Raw genomic sequence first — 17,531 nt, 5'->3', positions numbered from 1 at the left:
AAATTTGGAAAGTCTATTCCAGACATGGAAAATCAGGGAATTTTATAATTTTTGGGGAAAAGTCATGAAATATCAGGGAATATTGTTGTAGCAGTTTAAAATGTACTTGCCAAAATACATCAATACAAATATTTCATAATTGGTGTATATCTGGTTATTAGCTTTACTGCTTGGCCAACTTTGTTTATTCAATGCCCATTTATTCATCTCCCGCTCTAAAAAATTAAAAGATTCTTGAACGCTACGCGGCTGATCTAAAAATCATTGGTTTTTTAAATTATTGTGCCATTCATTATATAGTAAGTCATGGAAATTCTTTTTTTTTGTCAGGGAAAAATCATGGAATTTTACATTTGACTTAGAGTGGGAACCATGACTGTTCATGCCATAAGGCTGATATAAAGATGTCTCCCTGCACTAAGAGGATGAATTAGGGCACCATTGTTTACTGAGAGCTGTGAGCAAATTACACACATGGCATATGTCACTAGGGCCACAGCTCTCCTACTCATAACAAAACCAGCCGTCTAATGGACACCTGTGATTTGTCCCTATGATATGTGGAGAGATCCTCTGTCCCCCATATCCTGTGATAGATCATCATGTTAATATCTGCTGAATATGGACTTAGGAGTTTCCCTCTTTTTGGCAAAGTTTCTTCTCTTGAAGTTCTACTTTTTAACTGCCACATTTCCCCGGAGTGTATCAGCAGACCCACAAAAGTGAAAAATGAGATGTGTACAGTGAGAACATCCTCAGTGTCGCTTATCAGTGTCCAAATATTTTGAGGTGTTCTGTTCCGTCAAATGGAAGGCTTAAACGTCCATTTGTCAGCTGTCCAGAGGGTGACCATGGGTCAAATGAACAAGGTTGTACGGAAACTGACATGTTTTTTTTCACCCACCCTTCCCCTCAGTAGTGGACAGGAACCTCAGACTTTTCTCCTTGTCCTTGCCGTGAACGGTTGAGAGTTCGAATGCCTGGTGGTGACGTTAGCACTGGGAAGTAAACTTTGGGAAGGTTCCTCCTTCAGTTCCAGCCCAGGGGGAAAGAGGGATTACTGCAGCGGTGGGGGGGGGGTGGACTGTGGGGAGACTGGATGAGGCTCAGTGGGAACCGAGACATCCCTCCTGTCACAAGGAGCATGAGGGGACACTGTTAGACATGGTGCAACAGACCAGGGTTGTTCAATTGATGTGGAAAAGACCTGACGGAACCAAAGCCGAAGAGACAGCTGAAGACATGTTGCTCAGACGCCTTGCTCACATACCTAGTAATTGTGTGTTATTGACTGGTCCTCACAGCATTCATGGAGGTATGGATGTCCTCTGCCTGAGATATGGAGTTATGGATTTCATGAAGAATGCATGAAGAACCTGTGCACAAAGTCACCATTTGATGGATACAGAGGTTCTTCAGCAGAGAAAAGAGTTTTACATGTATATTTCACTTTTGGACCAAACTGACACCTAATGTCACACAAGTAAGTGGAAGTGCTTTTTGCTGAATTCTGTATTGAATAGTTCACAAGCTGCTCTTCCCTGATATATTCGGTAAGTTCACTGAGAGTTCATGTGAAAGAGGAGACGTTATTACATGCTCTTTCCCTGTTACCCAAGAATCACATAATTGGAATAAATAAACACTCTGTAGATCGGAAGTCTAAAGACTTTAGATTAAGACCCATGCTAAGTTCCTGGAAGCTGATAGATTTGGCCAAACATGTTTACCAGAAATATGCAGTGCCAAATAGATAGAGGCACAGACATGCGGATAGATAGATAGATGAAAGACAGATAGATAGATAGATAGATAGATAGATAGATAAATAGATAGATAGGTAGATAGATAGATGGATGGAGGGATATAATAAAGATGGAGGAATAGAGAGAAAGATAATGTCTGGGAGACCGAAAAAGAAAGACAGACCACAAGTAATGAGATCATGAACTCTCTCACAAACTAGGCTGGCAAACTGAAGTACTTTCTATTTTTAGATAGACTGTGGGCAGTTTTATTTAGATTCAACATTTAAAATATGTCAATAGCTGAGTTATTGCCTTAGAAAGGCTTTTTCACATACAAGGATATGTGTTTGGATTGTGTTTAGTTCAGAACAGTTTGGAATCACAGTTTTGAATACTGTTAAGCTTAAAGTTTTTTAGGGTAAAGTCTGGTGATGTTGCCTGACTTCCAAAGTGCCAACAGAAATTTGCCACTTCTAATCTTTGGCTTTTCTGTAAATAAGAAACAGCACCATAGCCAAGATAAAGAAACAAAAGTGTGGCCAAACATTTACTCTGTCCCTCAATAAAGCAGGATGTTATTTCTTCCTTGGCCCTTAGGTCATCTTTGTCAGATGTCTAGAGATATTTTTTCTAAAGCTAATTTGCATCCTAAATATTTCATCTTACTGTGTGGTCAGAATGACAGCTTCAAACAATCACTACAGTTTGGATTATGAATTATACTCAAAATCTTTCACCTTTTTGAATCCTTAATTTTTTTTTTTTCATTTTGATTCTTCCTAGAGATAGAACCATGGGCAACATTGTTGCTTCCACATTAAACATCAACCTCAATGCCACTGACCTCAACGCAACCCAGCACGAAAGCTTGGAAGCCTCCTACATCAGAAAAATATCACACCTCGACGAGGACCTCTACCAGGACTTCTACAGCCTCTGGATCACCCTCATGGTGGTCAACACGCTCATGTTCGTGGTGGGTGCCGTCCTCAACAGCCTGGCACTGTACGTCTTCTGTGTGCGGACGCGAGCGACGACTGCCCCAGTGATCTACACCATCAACTTGGCGGTGGCTGACCTCTTGGTGGCGTTGTCGCTGCCAGCACGCATCGCCCTGTACTACAGCGGTGGCCAATGCCAAGCGTGCGTCCACGTGCACACATTCAGCTACTTCGTCAACATGTACTGCAGCATCCTCTTCTTGACCAGCATCTGCGTGGACCGCTACCTGGCCGTGGTGTGGGCGGCCGGCGGGGCATCCAGCCTGCGGTGGCGGAGCCCCGGAGTGGCGCGGTGGGTCAGTGCCGGCGTGTGGATCTTCGCCGTGGTCACCACCTACTCGCTGCAGACCACGGCGGCCATGGATTTCAGCGGCTCGGGCTCGTCATGCTGCCGCCTGCCGCTGCTGTTCGCGCTGACCGTGCTGGAGTTCGTGCTGCCGCTGCTGGCCATCGTGGGCTTCACGGCGCGCGTGGCCTGCGCTCTCGCTGACCGGCGCCTCATGGCACAGAGCCGCGGGCGCCGCCGGCGCGCCGTCCGGCTCCTGGTGGCCGTGCTGCTGGTGTTCGCCGTCTGCTTCACGCCGTTCCACGTGCGCCAGGCGGTGGTCTACTTTGACCTGGGCGGCAGCCGGGTTCAGCACGTGGTGGCCTACCACGCCACCGTCACCCTCAGCAGCCTCAACAGCTGCCTGGACCCTGTGGTGTACTGCTTTGTGCCGGACGGCGTGCGCTCGGCCCTGTCCCGGCCGTACCGCTTGGCCTTGGGGGGAAGAGGTGGGGTGGACGGAGGTGAGCCGCGCACTAGCGGAGTCGGCGGGGGGAACGGAGGGGCGGGAGGAGCCGGCGGCAACGGAGAGGGGGAAGGAGATGCAGACAGCGTCCAGCGGAACTCCAGGGCAACGGGGAGGAGCGCCGCAGCTCTGGTCCACAGTGTGGCCACACTGACACTCAACCCCAGTTCTCTGTCATCCGCAGAACTGCCAGTGTGAGGAGGACAGATACGCAGACACAGAAATGCAACCATGATCCAGGAAGAGAGAGAACCAAAACAGATGTCAGAAAATATGATGGAGAGGACAAGAGAAGGAGGTCTATTGAGCTTTTACACTGACCTGTCCCCTCCACCTTCTTAGGACACTTAGTGGACAAAGTCACAGAGTTACATAAAGACTCAACCTGGAATATTTCTTTTAAGACAGATAGGACATCAACCCCACCTACTCATCCGACCTCTGTCCAGATCTACTTTTGAGTTCTGACATTAGCCTATTGACCTGATCAATGAACTCCACTGAACCCACTTTGTAGGCCTTAAAAATCCAATACCTTGAGAAGTGGCATTTTTCTTTTCTTAACCGTATCTTAAACAGAGAAATTGAATTTCCCCTGTGGAAGTTTCAGGCAAATATACATACATTCACTCACGCACATACCAGAGGGAATATTTTTGTTGTTTATTTTTGTCCACACTTATCTTAATGGACGAGTGAAATCATTTGTTTATGGTTTCTTGAGGTCCCAACCACACTGAAATGGCAGCACTTTTAAAGTTCAACCTCTTAAGACTCCACTGGTGGGTAGCTTTCACTGGTGGGTTGTTTTTTTCCGACAGCTTTTAACTTTCAACTGCTCTCTGCCATCTTACTTCACATTGGTCATGGCATTTCCAAACTAAACATTTTTATGACTTGTTTAAAAAGATTGTCGACTTAGAAAGTAACAGGAACACACCAGTCTGCCACCCAGATGATTTTCTTTACACACACGCACACACACACACACACACACACACACACACACACACACACACACACAATTCTTAGGACACCTAGTGGACAAAGTCACAGAGGTATATAAAGGCTTCTGTTTAAATGTCTTAACCTGGAATATTTCTTTTCAAACAGATGGGAATGGGAATATGTAAACCACATACACTACCTAATTTCCATTCCACTCCATTATAGACAGAATACCAGCTGAGATCAGTTGCATTGTTTTTTCAGAGGCAGTTTTCAGATCACATTATGTGCTTACATAATTGCAAAAGGGTTCTCGACTTGTAGAAAGAAATGGCTGATCTTTAATGCAATATCTACATTGCCCATAATCAGCAACCATGCATCCAATGTCCCAAAGGCACATTCTGTTTACTAATCTGATATCATTTTAAAAGGCTAACTGAGAAAACATTTCAGAACCCTTTTGCAATTATGTAAGCGCATAATGTAATCTAAAAATTGCTGACCTGATTAAAAAACAATGCAACTCATCTCAGCTGGTATTCTATCTATAATGGAGTGAAATGGACATTTCTAAGTGACCCCAAACTTTTGACTGGTAGTGTACTTCTTCAGAGGCATTGTTATGAAGATAGCTAGACAGATAGATACATAGAAAGATAGATGGTGTGTATACATTATTTAGTTTGACAGTGTTAGTCAATTCTTAGTTACTGTTTTTGACTACTGTAGTTTTCCTTGCAACATCATTCACACTGTACCATATACAGTAGTATCAAAATACGATACATTTATGTGTAATACATAGTATCAAATGTATTCTGTGTTCTTATTTACATTTAAATTATTCATCATAATTTCAATAAATGTTTTAAAAAAACAGTGCTAAAGTGTATATTTTCAGTTTGTAGCTCTGCACAAGGGCGATGAACAACAAACATGTGACAGAACAGTAGTTATAGTTTGACCCTAGTTTTCTGATGAACTTGCCAGTGAACATGACCTTTTACAGGCCAGCTGATGGGGGCACTATGTTGTGTTTCATGAGGTAGTTTTAACTAACAAAAACTGACCAAAGACACTGATCATGCCTCTAAGGCAAATCCAATACTCCAATCCAATCCAATATATTAATTTAGGCTGCACGCTGGTGTTGCTGATTCTGGTGGTGGTGGTGGTGGTGGTGGTGGGGGCATGTATACAGCTCTATGTTTTTTTTTTTTAAGTGTAATCAGTCCTTTCCTTTCTTCACCTACAATATGTGGTCTCTGAGAGACTTCATTGCATTGCACCATATTCATATTATATTTCTTATGCCAGCTGGAATGATTTTCTGTGTCCTGGTATGATATTTATGCCCCAGATGCTCTCTTGACCATCCTGACAGCCTGGTATGACTCAGGACTACCAAAAGGGGGTAGTCTTGGACATAAAATGTGTGTGTATACAGTATACTACTGGTGGTAGAAGAGTTTTCATGAGTCTGTGGTACAAATCACAAATGTTTAGCCAATAAAAGCAGAGGGTAATATTCTGGCTGGCCAAGTGCCGGTCAGGTAACTTATACTATGAATACCAGACATATAAGAAAATGGGTCATGTACTGAAAATCTGGCCACATGGTATAATTTTGACAGGATCAATTATACTGCCACTGCTTTATAGCAAAAATCATTAAGATGTTCCTAAACACTGGAATATGCTTTAATTGGTTGTTTCATACAAGAATAAGTCTCTTTTATAGGCTGCTTGTTGTAGGATCATATTGTAGACACTGACCTAAATGAAGACCTATCCCTCTATTGAAGAGTCTGTTCATTTCAACCATGATGTCCCTGTCTGGGCCCTTCATCTTTTAGGTTACTTCCCCCACTTATGACTTGAATTCCCCTGAATGTCGCCTTTCAGAGAGGAATCTGGAGAGACCTAGCGTCTCCTCTAAATGCTTTCCATGAGCACAGACAGTATGTGATGAATGTGACCTTTCCATTTATTTTTTTAATCTAATAACTCCCTCCTTGTGTTACCGTCAGTCTCCAGTTCACACTGCAGTGTCCTCCGGCCGGTCCTGTCCACGCACTCTGTCATTCTGTCTAGCCTTTGCAACATAACATGACAGTGTGGAGTCTGCTTGCGTATGTTTCGTGTGTGAGCGCTGGATTAGGCTGCGTCTGTGACATTCTCTCCATGGACGCTAAACAAGTTGCTGTCTGCAGTTGGACCCTCGCGCCTCCACCCGACCGCGTGAGTGGCACCCTGCTGCCAGCCCTTTCTCGTGGGGGCATGTGTTTGCCTGTCGACTCCAGGGGCAGAAGGACCCGCAGGTCTGTGGAGTCAGAAGACGGACGTGAAAGTGCAGAGGCAGGATGTTTTTTTTTCTATTTATTTTGAAAACGCTGCACACACACACACACACACCAGTGAGGTCTGCTTCGACGTAAGCAGGTTTTCGGATAAACCACCTGCTTGGGCCTGCATCAGCGTCTTTCACTGGACACCAGGAAGCTCCTCTATCAATGCCAGGCAGCTCCTGACTCTTAGTAAGAGACTGCTTCCTCAGTGCTTTGAACACACATCAACAATGTTATATTTTATTTTCCCCAGCTGTAGTGGCACCTATGAAGAGATTCTGGTGGGTTTGGATACATCTCATAAAATCATGTCCATGGGGAGTGTTCACTCGTTACTGTTGTTGCATATATGCATTCATATCTGTGTTGATCAAAGGTTTCTTGCACCAAGCACATAATCCAGAGATTTCAAGTATTTCTTCTTAAAAGAAAATGCAACAATTATCCAAATGGATCATTCAGCTCAAGATTAAAGTACTGCCTTAGGCTTCTTAGAGTGCTTGTGATGTCTTGCCATAATCTCATAAGGATTTGGATGACAAATGGTGTTGCCAAGTTGTCACTTGTAACCTTCATGTATAACGTTATGGATGCTGCACACGGGAGAACGATGTTATTTGTCAGACAGCAAACTGCCCATAACCATGACAGTGTGAGATCACCTCTGAAGGGGTTAAGGCTAGGATAGACATCAGCCATGACCCCGTGACCTTTAGACAGTAAACGCTAGAGTGTGGGCCCTGTGAAATGCAGCAATCTGTGACTTGTGAGGCCGAGTGCATTGAATGACCTGATGGGGCATGTGGACATCGGAGCTCAATGCAAATATTGACCCTATGATGAAAGAAAATGAGTGGCATGCAAAGTCTGCATAGACCACACGGCTGATTGGTTTGCATTGCATCTTAAAACGATCACTCAGCCCATTCACAGTCCATTCTCTCCTGTTCATTTGACTAAGAGACCTCAGGTGAAATAAACACCTGCTCTTCGGGTGCCTCCCTTGGGTTATGGACAGCTCACCGTAGCTGCCCATAAGCATTTCCTGAACAGGCTAATCAGGTTCTAGCAGAGGCAGATGAAGACGATACTGAGAACTTGTGATCAATCATGCACCTATTATAGGACAGAAATATCACTCTCACAATAGCTGAAGGTATGCTTTATCATTCAGATCAAAATCACTGGGAGTGAGAATGTTGCTGTGAAAGCTAATGACTCACGGTGTAGTCTGAGGTCTTAGATTGTGCAAAAGGAACAGCCTCTCTGCAGGGACTCACATAGGCTACGGCCTAGTCCTAGCCTGGTAACCTTTGCCGGACCAGTTCAAAAAATGACCCCTGAGGCTCTGTCTTCTCACTCTTGCAGTGTTTCCAAGTGTGAAGCTGCCTGTAAGGGTAGGCTGTTTTTTGTGGCATAGGTCAAACTTTTCTCCTTTTGTCTGAAAACACAGACGGGGAACTCATGTGCAATAACTTGCTGACTCAGGTCTACTTCTGATCTCGTGGCTGTCAGACCATTCTGCCTTGACTTCCACAACTTTTGCAAGAAAAAAAAAAAACAGAAAACAGAGTGGCAATTAACCTCTTGATTCTTAGCAATCAGGAGCGAAGAACAAAAAGTCAATTATTTCTGTCAAGACAATTACTCCCACAAAGCGATTTGTATTTGCTGTGTTCAAGCTCTTAAAGCACACCTTGAAACAGTATGAACGGTGCCTTGAGCTCAATAAAAGTGGAGTAGGCTACAGCATCTATCAGTGTGAGGTCTCCATCAACTTAGTGTTTCAGGAAGTTTCTGTTGAGTTGATATATAAAGCACCCATCTGTAGCCTACTAATGTGATTAAATTATACTCCTGAGAATGTCTGGGACAGAGACGTAATTAATTGGTGTGCACGGCATTTCTGTGGAGGCTCCTTCCTTGATCCGTGTTTTCATACTAACTGGGCCTGCTGTGTGTGTGTGTGTGTGTGTGTCTGTATGTGTGCATGTCTGAGTGTAGGTGTCTGTGTGTGGGAATGTTGTCTTTCTCCACCTGCTATTCCCACAAAAATACCACACAGGGGTAAATGGCAAATATGAACCATAATGTCTATCATTGGAAATTGAGCTACAGTAAACATCTGTGTTTTTACATATATTGTTATGGCTGTATTGATTTAAAAGCCTGTATTGATTTAAAAGACCTGAGAACATCTGCTGTGTAAATATGAACACCTTACAATTTGAGATAGTATATTTGTTCACCCACCCATAGAACAACACGGTCCTCATTTTAATGTTGACAGACACACAGTGTACCATTACAATGTATCAGCATTTGTTAACACATGAAAATTCCATCGAAGGGGAGCTGAAGGGTACTACGTGTCTATTGGGGCAAAACGTCCGATGCCATTTCCACATAATAGTTTACCGGAGGTGTCTGACACGGATTACCGGCACACCGAGATCAACTTCAAGCGCACAAAACAAAATCATTTTTATGGTAAAAGGTTGGACACTCCATTCAAAAGCCTTGGCCATCATAACCTCCATAATTTCCATGAGTGGTGGGACAGAATGTCTTAAAGCTAAAGGCACTATGGGGTCCTTTAGGACTTGATATTGTTTTGATGTTATGTAAACAGATAAGTAACTTGTAATCCCTTTCTGTCAAGTCCGTTCATGCCTTAGTCGTTTGAAGTTTAGATTGCGTGTGTGGGCCCCGGGGTTTGGTCAGTTTTCTTTGGTATTTCAGGCACTTTTAATGAGTTTACAGTAAATCCAAAGGCTTTTTTTTTCAAAGGCATTTACTGACTTTCAAAAAAACACCCTGAGTACAATAAGTCTCTTTATTCAATTTTTGGCCCCAAATCTAATAGAATTCTTATCTTTTTTTCAAGCTCACCATGCGGTCAGAATGAAGATTAATTAAAAAGTAAATGACAGCGGCTTGATGGAGTCATAGAAGGGCAAGTCTATATGCATTTACTTAACGTTATAGTAATGTCATATTAATGGAAGAGGTACACTGAATTACCCAACATCACCATGCATTTTGTTTTAATAGCTTAGCACATTCTGTCTTTGGTTACAGATGACTGTTAGAGGCTTGAAAGACAAGAAGATGAACAAGACGATAGCAAAGGGGACAAATGATGATGGCCTTTGACAGACAGTGTTCACTGCTGTTTACATCAGAGTGGCTGTTGAAATCCAAATCCCTCCTGAGGCCTGCCGTAACTGTGCACCACGTCTGTTCCTGCCAAAGGGTGTTGAGGCCCAGCGACTTATCACAGATGGCACTATTTTACCTCCAGCATATAACGACCCCCCTCACAACCTGATGGTGACACTTGGTGTCCAGAAGTGGATTCGCATGCATATTACATAAGCCACTGTTTGCCCTTTCTTCATATATAGTTGAGCTGCTGAGTAATCTGAGTGAGACTGAGACTGGTCAAAAGTGAAGGTAGTGGGAAGCAACAAAAAAAATGAAAGCACAGGGCAGGAAGAGAGGTAGATAGTCATGTCCGTGTTTGGTCAGGAGCCTCGGCCGTCTCGAAGCTCTTTTATTGCTCCGATGGGTGTGAAAGTGAGTGAGGAGCCACTGACACGGGAGATAATTATCCACTTGACGGAGGGGAACAATAGCTCTCCTGGAGAACGGCCAGGCTTGGGGGCCCTCTCGCCGCGCTCCGACTTCTCCGAGTCCGACAATTTATGAACACAATGCCTTCCTGTCCACTCACTCGGCCGTCACAGGGAGAGGAAGATGTCCAGCCAGGGGTGTTAGCAGGGTGTTTGTCCGGTGGCCTTTGATGGCCTCCATTCTTTGGGGCATCCATCACTCTCTGAGCGCTGATTAGGTCCCTGCTTGAGGAGCCTGAGTATCTCACAGAAGTTTATTTTTCTTGGCAGACCAGTCACATGCAAGTGATTGCTTTCGCAGAGATGTTAAGGCTAAAGGTGTGGTAAATGTATCCACTCATTCATGGCTGACTGTATAACATAACTTCACTTCAATGCATTCATGGGACAGGTTAAGGAAGGACCACTAGACCAGTAGACTTTGTTGAAGACAGCAGGCACAACAATACACTCTTTTTTCAAGGAGATATTTTGTATCCCTAAGGTACTTCAATACCTCTCAAAGTCAAGAACAAAGATAAAAGTTTCTAAAGTCATAGTTAGAACATTGCACTCAATTCCATTACTGTCAAGGTTAAACCATTTAAGATGTTGGTTTGCTGCCACAATTGGGAAATAGCCAGAGAAGAATAGCCAGCTGCCTTCCAGCCTCTTTGTACTGGTTGCATGGTGTGATTGACTTGAGCTGCAGTTGTCGAAGAGGAAGTATTTTGTGGGAATTCCCATTGTTTGTTATGGTTGCATGTCTATTGAACTAGGAAACGAAACTCATACCCAGGGCCTTGGACGAATTTTTTCCCCACTTGGAGAATGGCGACACATCTGGCATGTGCACAGTGCACATAGGCCCATGCCCATAGACATGCACACATATAGCCTGCCTAGTACTCCCTCAAACACTTTTATAATTTTGGAAGTAGGCTCAAACTGTAAAACTTCAAACTTAGCTAAACTGTAATAGGCCTACTGCTGATTTGTTCATATTTGTACTAGGCTACTCCTACCAGGGAACCAACCCAAATTGATTTACAAAAAAAGGTTAAAATATTTAGTAAAATAGCTAGCTAAACATATCTAGGCCTAGCCTACATTACCAAAGAGGACTTCTGAATTTAAAATGTCAAAATATGAGTGAAATGTGACAAAACTGAGACAAAAAATACTCAGCAGTTTAAAAGTAAAGGTGAGAGAATAGTGACTGTAGGCCTACTATAAAACATATGAAAATATAAACATATGACACACGAATATCAGATAACCTACATTACAAAACAACACAGTTTTGTCAGACAAGAGAACTTGCATTTAGTTCTTCCATTCGCACGAGCGTTTGCGTCTTTACCTTTAAATTTAAATACCGCCCCTTTATTTAAATTAACCACAGCCGTCAGCGGAAGCGGTTCATTTATTTCCGACAGATATTCCTTTTAAAGGCGTATTAAAACCATTGGCTTAACTGCAAGACGTCCCAGAGGATTCCGCCAATGCACCAAAACAAAATACCTTGCAAGGGAGTTTAACGCCAAAACACATCCACTAACGTTTCACAGCCGTTTGTTTTTTCAGCGGAGAGACGTGTCAGGGTAAGCATTTAAGATGTCTCTGCGAATATCATTGGCAATGTCGACCTAGTGTTACCAGTTGCATCTCAGGTTGCCCGCTGCAAGCGCTTGACTTGACCAATGCTATGCGGCGAGAACTTGCATAAAAAAATGTCCACTTGCCTCGCTCTAGAAGACAGTAGCAAAATATGTGAGGGAGCTTGTTATCTCTTATTACAGCTTGAGTGTTCGACCCAAGGTAGGACTGCGAAGGGCTACTCAAAAATAGGGGCAGCCTTGGATGCATATCTAGAGCAAATAGCCTTGCCAAAAGTCGAAACGACATCCAACACTGACTGCATCGACCGTCTTGCACTTGTCATTGCTATTTATGTTAATTGATGTCCTCAGAGTTGGGCAGTCGGTGCAATTTCACAATAACGTAGGCTACAGTGAACGGCAACGACAGACTGTCAATATAATATGAGCTCATATGTGACCCAGTGTAAGTATCTTTAAAATATCGTATAACTTGCATGAATGCATGTTGTGGGTTCGAGTAGGCACCGACACCGGTCATGCAACGGCAGGTAAGTTAGGCAGCAAGCAGTCTACTGTAATGTATTTTTCCTTTTAGAGCTGCACCTTTGGGCAAAAGCACCTGGAACTTATTTTGTGATAGCCAATGGGTTTTGCAGATGTTTTGATATGAAGATAATTGCTGATCTATTGTATTAAAATGCGATGCAAATACGTGAGCCATCTGACTTTACAGTAGCCTGGTCTAGCCTATTTCGTGACATTGACATCAAGTTAATTCATTTAATGTGAGAGTTGTTACGCAATAGCCGGCCATCGCTTTTGTGGACAGACGTTAACCTTTCCACGGGACGGGTAGTCTATATGTAACTGACGACATTTGTCATAAATTGCAGTCTGTTATTAATAGCGGTTAATTAAACAAAACGCAGTAGCCTAATCAAGTTTAGATCGCATCATGAAAAGCAGATCTGTGTCCTTGCAGTGGAATCAGCGCAGCGGTAACACATTTCGACCGGGTGATGGTGCAAAAGCGTACACGTTAATGTTTATTTAGTTGTCTCGAGTATCGCGTTTGTGTATCTACTGAGGTGGTTATGGTTTATTCGAAAAAAAAAACCTGTACGTAGAAGAGAAATGAAATGAAAACGACAAGACCGTAAACACAACAGTCCGACCGATATAAACAATCGCGTCTCCGCCTCCTCACTATACGGGCTGCGATCCAGACTTCAGTCTTGGAATGATTCCACAATAACTTGTTCTCCTGATCTGTGACACCGCAGCGTTGAAATAGCAGCTCAAAACACACTCGCCGATGAATTAAAGATCTCTTTGTTTGGACAATAATCAACTCTTTTGACTCGTGTATCATTTGGTTATTCGTGGTAATGTTTCTCACTGTAGTTTTTTTTTTTTTTATATATATATGAGTCATCAAATCAAGACTGGACTGTAGACTGTTCTGAACAGAAGTTTGGTGTGCTTTTTTTCAAGCATTTTTAGTTTTGCCACTGACTGCATTCTCACCCCACAGCTTTAGATTGACATTCAGGTATGTCAACATAATTTCTTGTGTAAAGAATAATCACAGCTCAAGTAACATGGACATACACAGTATGCAATAGTAATGATGTGATGATTGGCTTGTGGGTGGATGAGGGAAAAAAAGAGAGGGTGAGGAGAAACAGAGGGAGGGAGAGAGACAGAGATAGAGAGGCAGACACAGATGTTTTGCTTCAGAGTGCCCAAAAATGCCAAGGGCCTTGCATAGTGGACACTTGTTTGCTTTTCAGAAATGTGTTAACCACTCTCGCTTGTTTGACCTTCGCAGGTGCCAAGTCTGCTGCCGCGTTGTTCCAGCGGGCCCACGAGCGCACCCATCTTTACAAGCACTGCCGTCGCACGCAGTCAGAGAGATTTATGAAGCTTTCAAGGCCTTTTGGTGAGCTAGACTGTTTGTGTGTGTTGTGTTGGTCTTTTGTAAACAGTGTCTGTGCTGCGGTTTCAGATTTTAAGATTGTCTGATGTATGCTGTTTTTTGTATGACCCCCCCCCCAAACCCCCAATGTCACGAGCCTGTAGTCACATACAGTTGACAGCGATCTGCTGGCTAAAAGGCTTTGCTCATTTCGGTTGCCTATTGTCATGCGGTGAAACCGTGACTTCCCTGTTTTGCCTCTTGATTAGCTAAACTCTCCTGGTGCTGCCTCAGCTCTGTTGCTCTGAGCTCATGAGTGACTGAGAACACAGAGTCATTAGCCACATCACATGTCTGTCAACCAGAAACCAGGGTAATTTGTGTTTTCTGGTCAGTCAGGTTCAACTTCTCCCTACATATCTAATCCTGCAAATCTGTTCCCTGTTGGCCTATGTAGGTCTTTTATTGACATTCTGAACAATATTAGGGGACATTAAATAGTATAAGTAGTAGTAGTAGTACCCTTTATTGTCACATAGTCACAAGTACCAGTGAAATGAACCATCAACCTGTCCATACATTACACAAACATACAAACAAATGAGAAGGGGGTAGACAGTATTTTTTGAGGTGAAATACAGCATAACATGAGGAGAAGCAACCCCCAGACTATGCTCCTGTGGGGAGTATAGTGTGGGAACAGGTAAAAAAAATGGTGGATGGTAACCCAGTGCAGGCAAGCAGCCATCCGGTCCTGCAGCCATGTCAGCGCTGGACACAGTCCCGCTTCTAAAACTGGGGGTACAAAGAGGGATTGGGGTAGTGTGGGGGGTGGTTTATTGCATATCTGTATATATGTGTAGGAGTTTGTGTATGTGTAGGCCTAGAGAGTCGCTTCGCCTGGCATCACAATCTTAGACACATGGCACTGGCCCATTCCCTGAAATCAAACCCAGGGTCGATTGGGCGGTGTAATCATCCTGTGTATAATCATAAATAAATGGTTATCATCAGAAGTAGATGGATTGCATCTCAGTAAGTTTGCCTTTGAATCAGATCAACTCTTATCCTATTCAACTGAGCTCTGTTTTTGGTTTTGTAACACAACTATCAAAATTAACCATTAATTGGGGACCTCAAAAATGGTGAAAGAATTCCGCTTGTTTTTTTTTCAGTTGTGACCTTGCTTTCTTTACTGGCTGTTTTTGTTTTTCTTGTTCTCGCTCTCTGTCTCTCTCTGTCTGCGCTCTGGGTTCTTTGTGTAGACCTCTGGGCTGATGGGAAAGGGAGTCATGTTTACCCTCAGCGTCTCGGTAACGGGAATTAGAGGCAGAAAGCCACGGGTGCAGCACGCTGCCTAATCCTTCTGATTCAGAAGATGGGCATGTCGAGCGCCTGTGACGGCCATGTGGCTTTTGTGGTGGACTGTGGCCAAGGCAGGCGAAACAGCCACAGACTTTTATTTTAAAAATGGTCTACTGCTGTGTGTGTGTGTGTGTGTCTCTGTGTGTGTGTGTGTGTGTGTCTGTCAAATTCAAAGGGGCTTTATTAGCATGACTGTTTGGTACAGTGTTGCCAAAGCTAGTGTTACAAATAACACAGTAGTATCACAAGGAAAAGAAGACAGAGATACAGCATACAATGTATAAACATGTGAGCACAAAATAGACAGTAGTAGAAATAATACTAGATAGTGTGTGTGTGTGTCTGTCAAATTCAAAGGGGCTTTATTAGCATGACTGTTTGGTACAGTGTTGCCAAAGCTAGTGTTACAAATAACACAGTAGTATCACAAGGAAAAGAAGACAGAGATACAGCATACAATGTATAAACATGTGAGCACAAAATAGACAGTAGTAGAAATAATACTAGTGTGTGTGTGTGTGTGTGTGTGTGTGTGTGTGTGTGTGTGTGTGTGTGTGTGTGTGTGTGTGTGTGTGTGTGTGTGTGTGTGTGTGTGTGTGTGTGTGTGTGCGCGCACGCGCACATGTGAGAACATATGCTTGTGTGCATGTCCCTCAGGTTGTGACATTTTAAGACATATTGTGCTGCCAGGGCAGCAGAGGGCCCTTCACCAAGAAGTATGGCCATTTTATCATTGTCTTCAATGTCTATAAAATTTGGTATGGTTTGCTGTAAGTTTATGAAAAAGGTCTGTCTTAACATGTCATATTTTTCACAGTGAAGAAGAAAGTGCTCCTCTGTCTCAACCTTCTCTGCCTGACAGTGACCACATATCCTTTGTTCTCTTGGCAGCCAGGTTTTTCTGTGTCTGCCTGTTTCTATTGCTAGGTTGTGGTCACTAAGCCTGTGGATATGGATATGCCTCTGCTTCGTATCTCTGACAGAGCTGAGATACTCTGCCAATTCATATTCTCTTTTTAGGATCAGATAGGAATTCATTCTACTTTGGTTGGTAGTTTGGTTTGTCCAATGCTCTAAATATTCTTCTTTTGCTTGATTCATTATTTTGTTGACTCTAATTGATGTTTGGAAAGCAGCGCTGGACTGAGCTTGATTTTTATTAATTGTTGTTATTGAGTTAGTTTACTTCAGTACCAGCTGGCTCAGTGGACACTTCAGGGTTCATCTCCTGGGTTTTCAATGCCTCAAAATGGAGTGAGTTCTTAGGACTGCTGTTCAGGTGCATCCAGAATTTTAAGGATCTTTTCTGAATAGGTAATGCCTTGTTGGGTGTTTTTGATTGAACTTTTTAGCATTGATCGGCAGAATTCTGCATGTAGGGCTTCAATTGGATGCTTGTCCCACTTCGTGTAGTCGTGCATGCTGAGTGGACCCCAAACTTCGCTTCCATATAGCGCAATAGGCAGGATTATGCTGTCAAATATTTTGCACCAGATTGTAATTGGGATGTTTATTTTGTGAAATTTTCTCTTTATTGCGTAGAATGCCCTTCGGGCTTTTTCTTTTAGTGCATTCACTGCCATGCTGAAACTTCCTGATGCAGTAATTACTAGACCAAGGTAAGAGTACTGCATTGTGTGCTCTAGGACGGTGCTACCTAGGCTGAACCTGTATCTGTGTTCCTGACACCTGGGCTTTTTTTGGAAGATCATAACTTTGGTCTTTGTTGGATTTACTGTCAGCGCCCATGACTGACAGTACTGCTCCAGCAGATCTAGGAGCTGTTGCAGTCCCTGTTGTGAGGGTGATAGAAGAACCAAGTCATCGGCAAAAAGCAGGAATTTGACCTCCGTTTCTTGGAGTCTGAGTCCAGGGGCTGTAGACTGTTCCAACTGCACCGCTAATTCGTTGATGTAAATATTGAATAATGTTGGACTCAGACTGCAGCCCTGCCTCACTCCTCTATTTTGTGTGAAAAAATCTGTTTGTTTTTGTCCAATTTTTGTACTGCATTTACAATTTGAGTACATTGATTTAATTAAATCGAAAGTTTTACCCTCTACACCATTTTGCAAAAGTTGGTAGTATAATCAGTCATGCCAAATAGAGTCGAATGCTTTTTTGAAGACTACAAAGCAAGCAAATATCTTTCTTTTTTTTTTGTATTTTACATGTTTATTGATTAGGGTGA

At 43.1% G+C, this 17,531-nt stretch overlaps 2 protein-coding genes across 5 annotated transcripts in view; both read left to right on the top strand.

The window, feature by feature from the left end:
• Positions 1-1,430: 1,430 nt before the first annotated feature.
• On the top strand, positions 1,431-4,165 carry LOC121695891 (G-protein coupled receptor 20). Its single transcript, XM_042077073.1, has 3 exons — positions 1,431-1,483; positions 2,532-3,502; positions 3,587-4,165. Exons 1-3 carry the CDS (start codon positions 1,473-1,475, stop codon positions 3,736-3,738), a joined length of 1,134 nt encoding a protein of 377 aa, XP_041933007.1. The 5' UTR covers positions 1,431-1,472; the 3' UTR covers positions 3,739-4,165.
• Positions 4,166-11,899: 7,734 nt separating this feature from the next.
• Positions 11,900-17,531, top strand: part of LOC121695751 (solute carrier family 45 member 4) — a 60,028-nt gene continuing 54,396 nt past the window's right edge. Inside the window, exons 1-3 of one of the 4 annotated variants that reach the window (XM_042076857.1) lie at positions 11,901-12,057; positions 13,552-13,609; positions 13,889-13,999. The gene's annotated coding sequence lies outside the window, so the exon portion shown is untranslated. Of the gene's footprint in view, positions 12,058-12,186; positions 12,521-13,551; positions 13,610-13,888; positions 14,000-17,531 lie in introns of those variants that run through there. The other 3 variants (XM_042076859.1, XM_042076856.1, XM_042076858.1) reach the window with 3 other exon arrangements.

The sequence above is a fragment of the Alosa sapidissima genome, chromosome 21 (assembly GCF_018492685.1).
Source record: "Alosa sapidissima isolate fAloSap1 chromosome 21, fAloSap1.pri, whole genome shotgun sequence".
Lineage (NCBI taxonomy): Eukaryota > Metazoa > Chordata > Actinopteri > Clupeiformes > Clupeidae > Alosa > Alosa sapidissima.
This window is presented reverse-complemented; position numbering and strand designations above follow the sequence as displayed.

Coding starts and splice junctions, on each gene's coding strand:
- LOC121695891 (XM_042077073.1), top strand. Junction 3,503..3,586: donor GGCCCTGTCCCGGCCGTACC/GCTTGGCCTTGG, acceptor GAGGGGCGGGAG/GAGCCGGCGGCAACGGAGAG.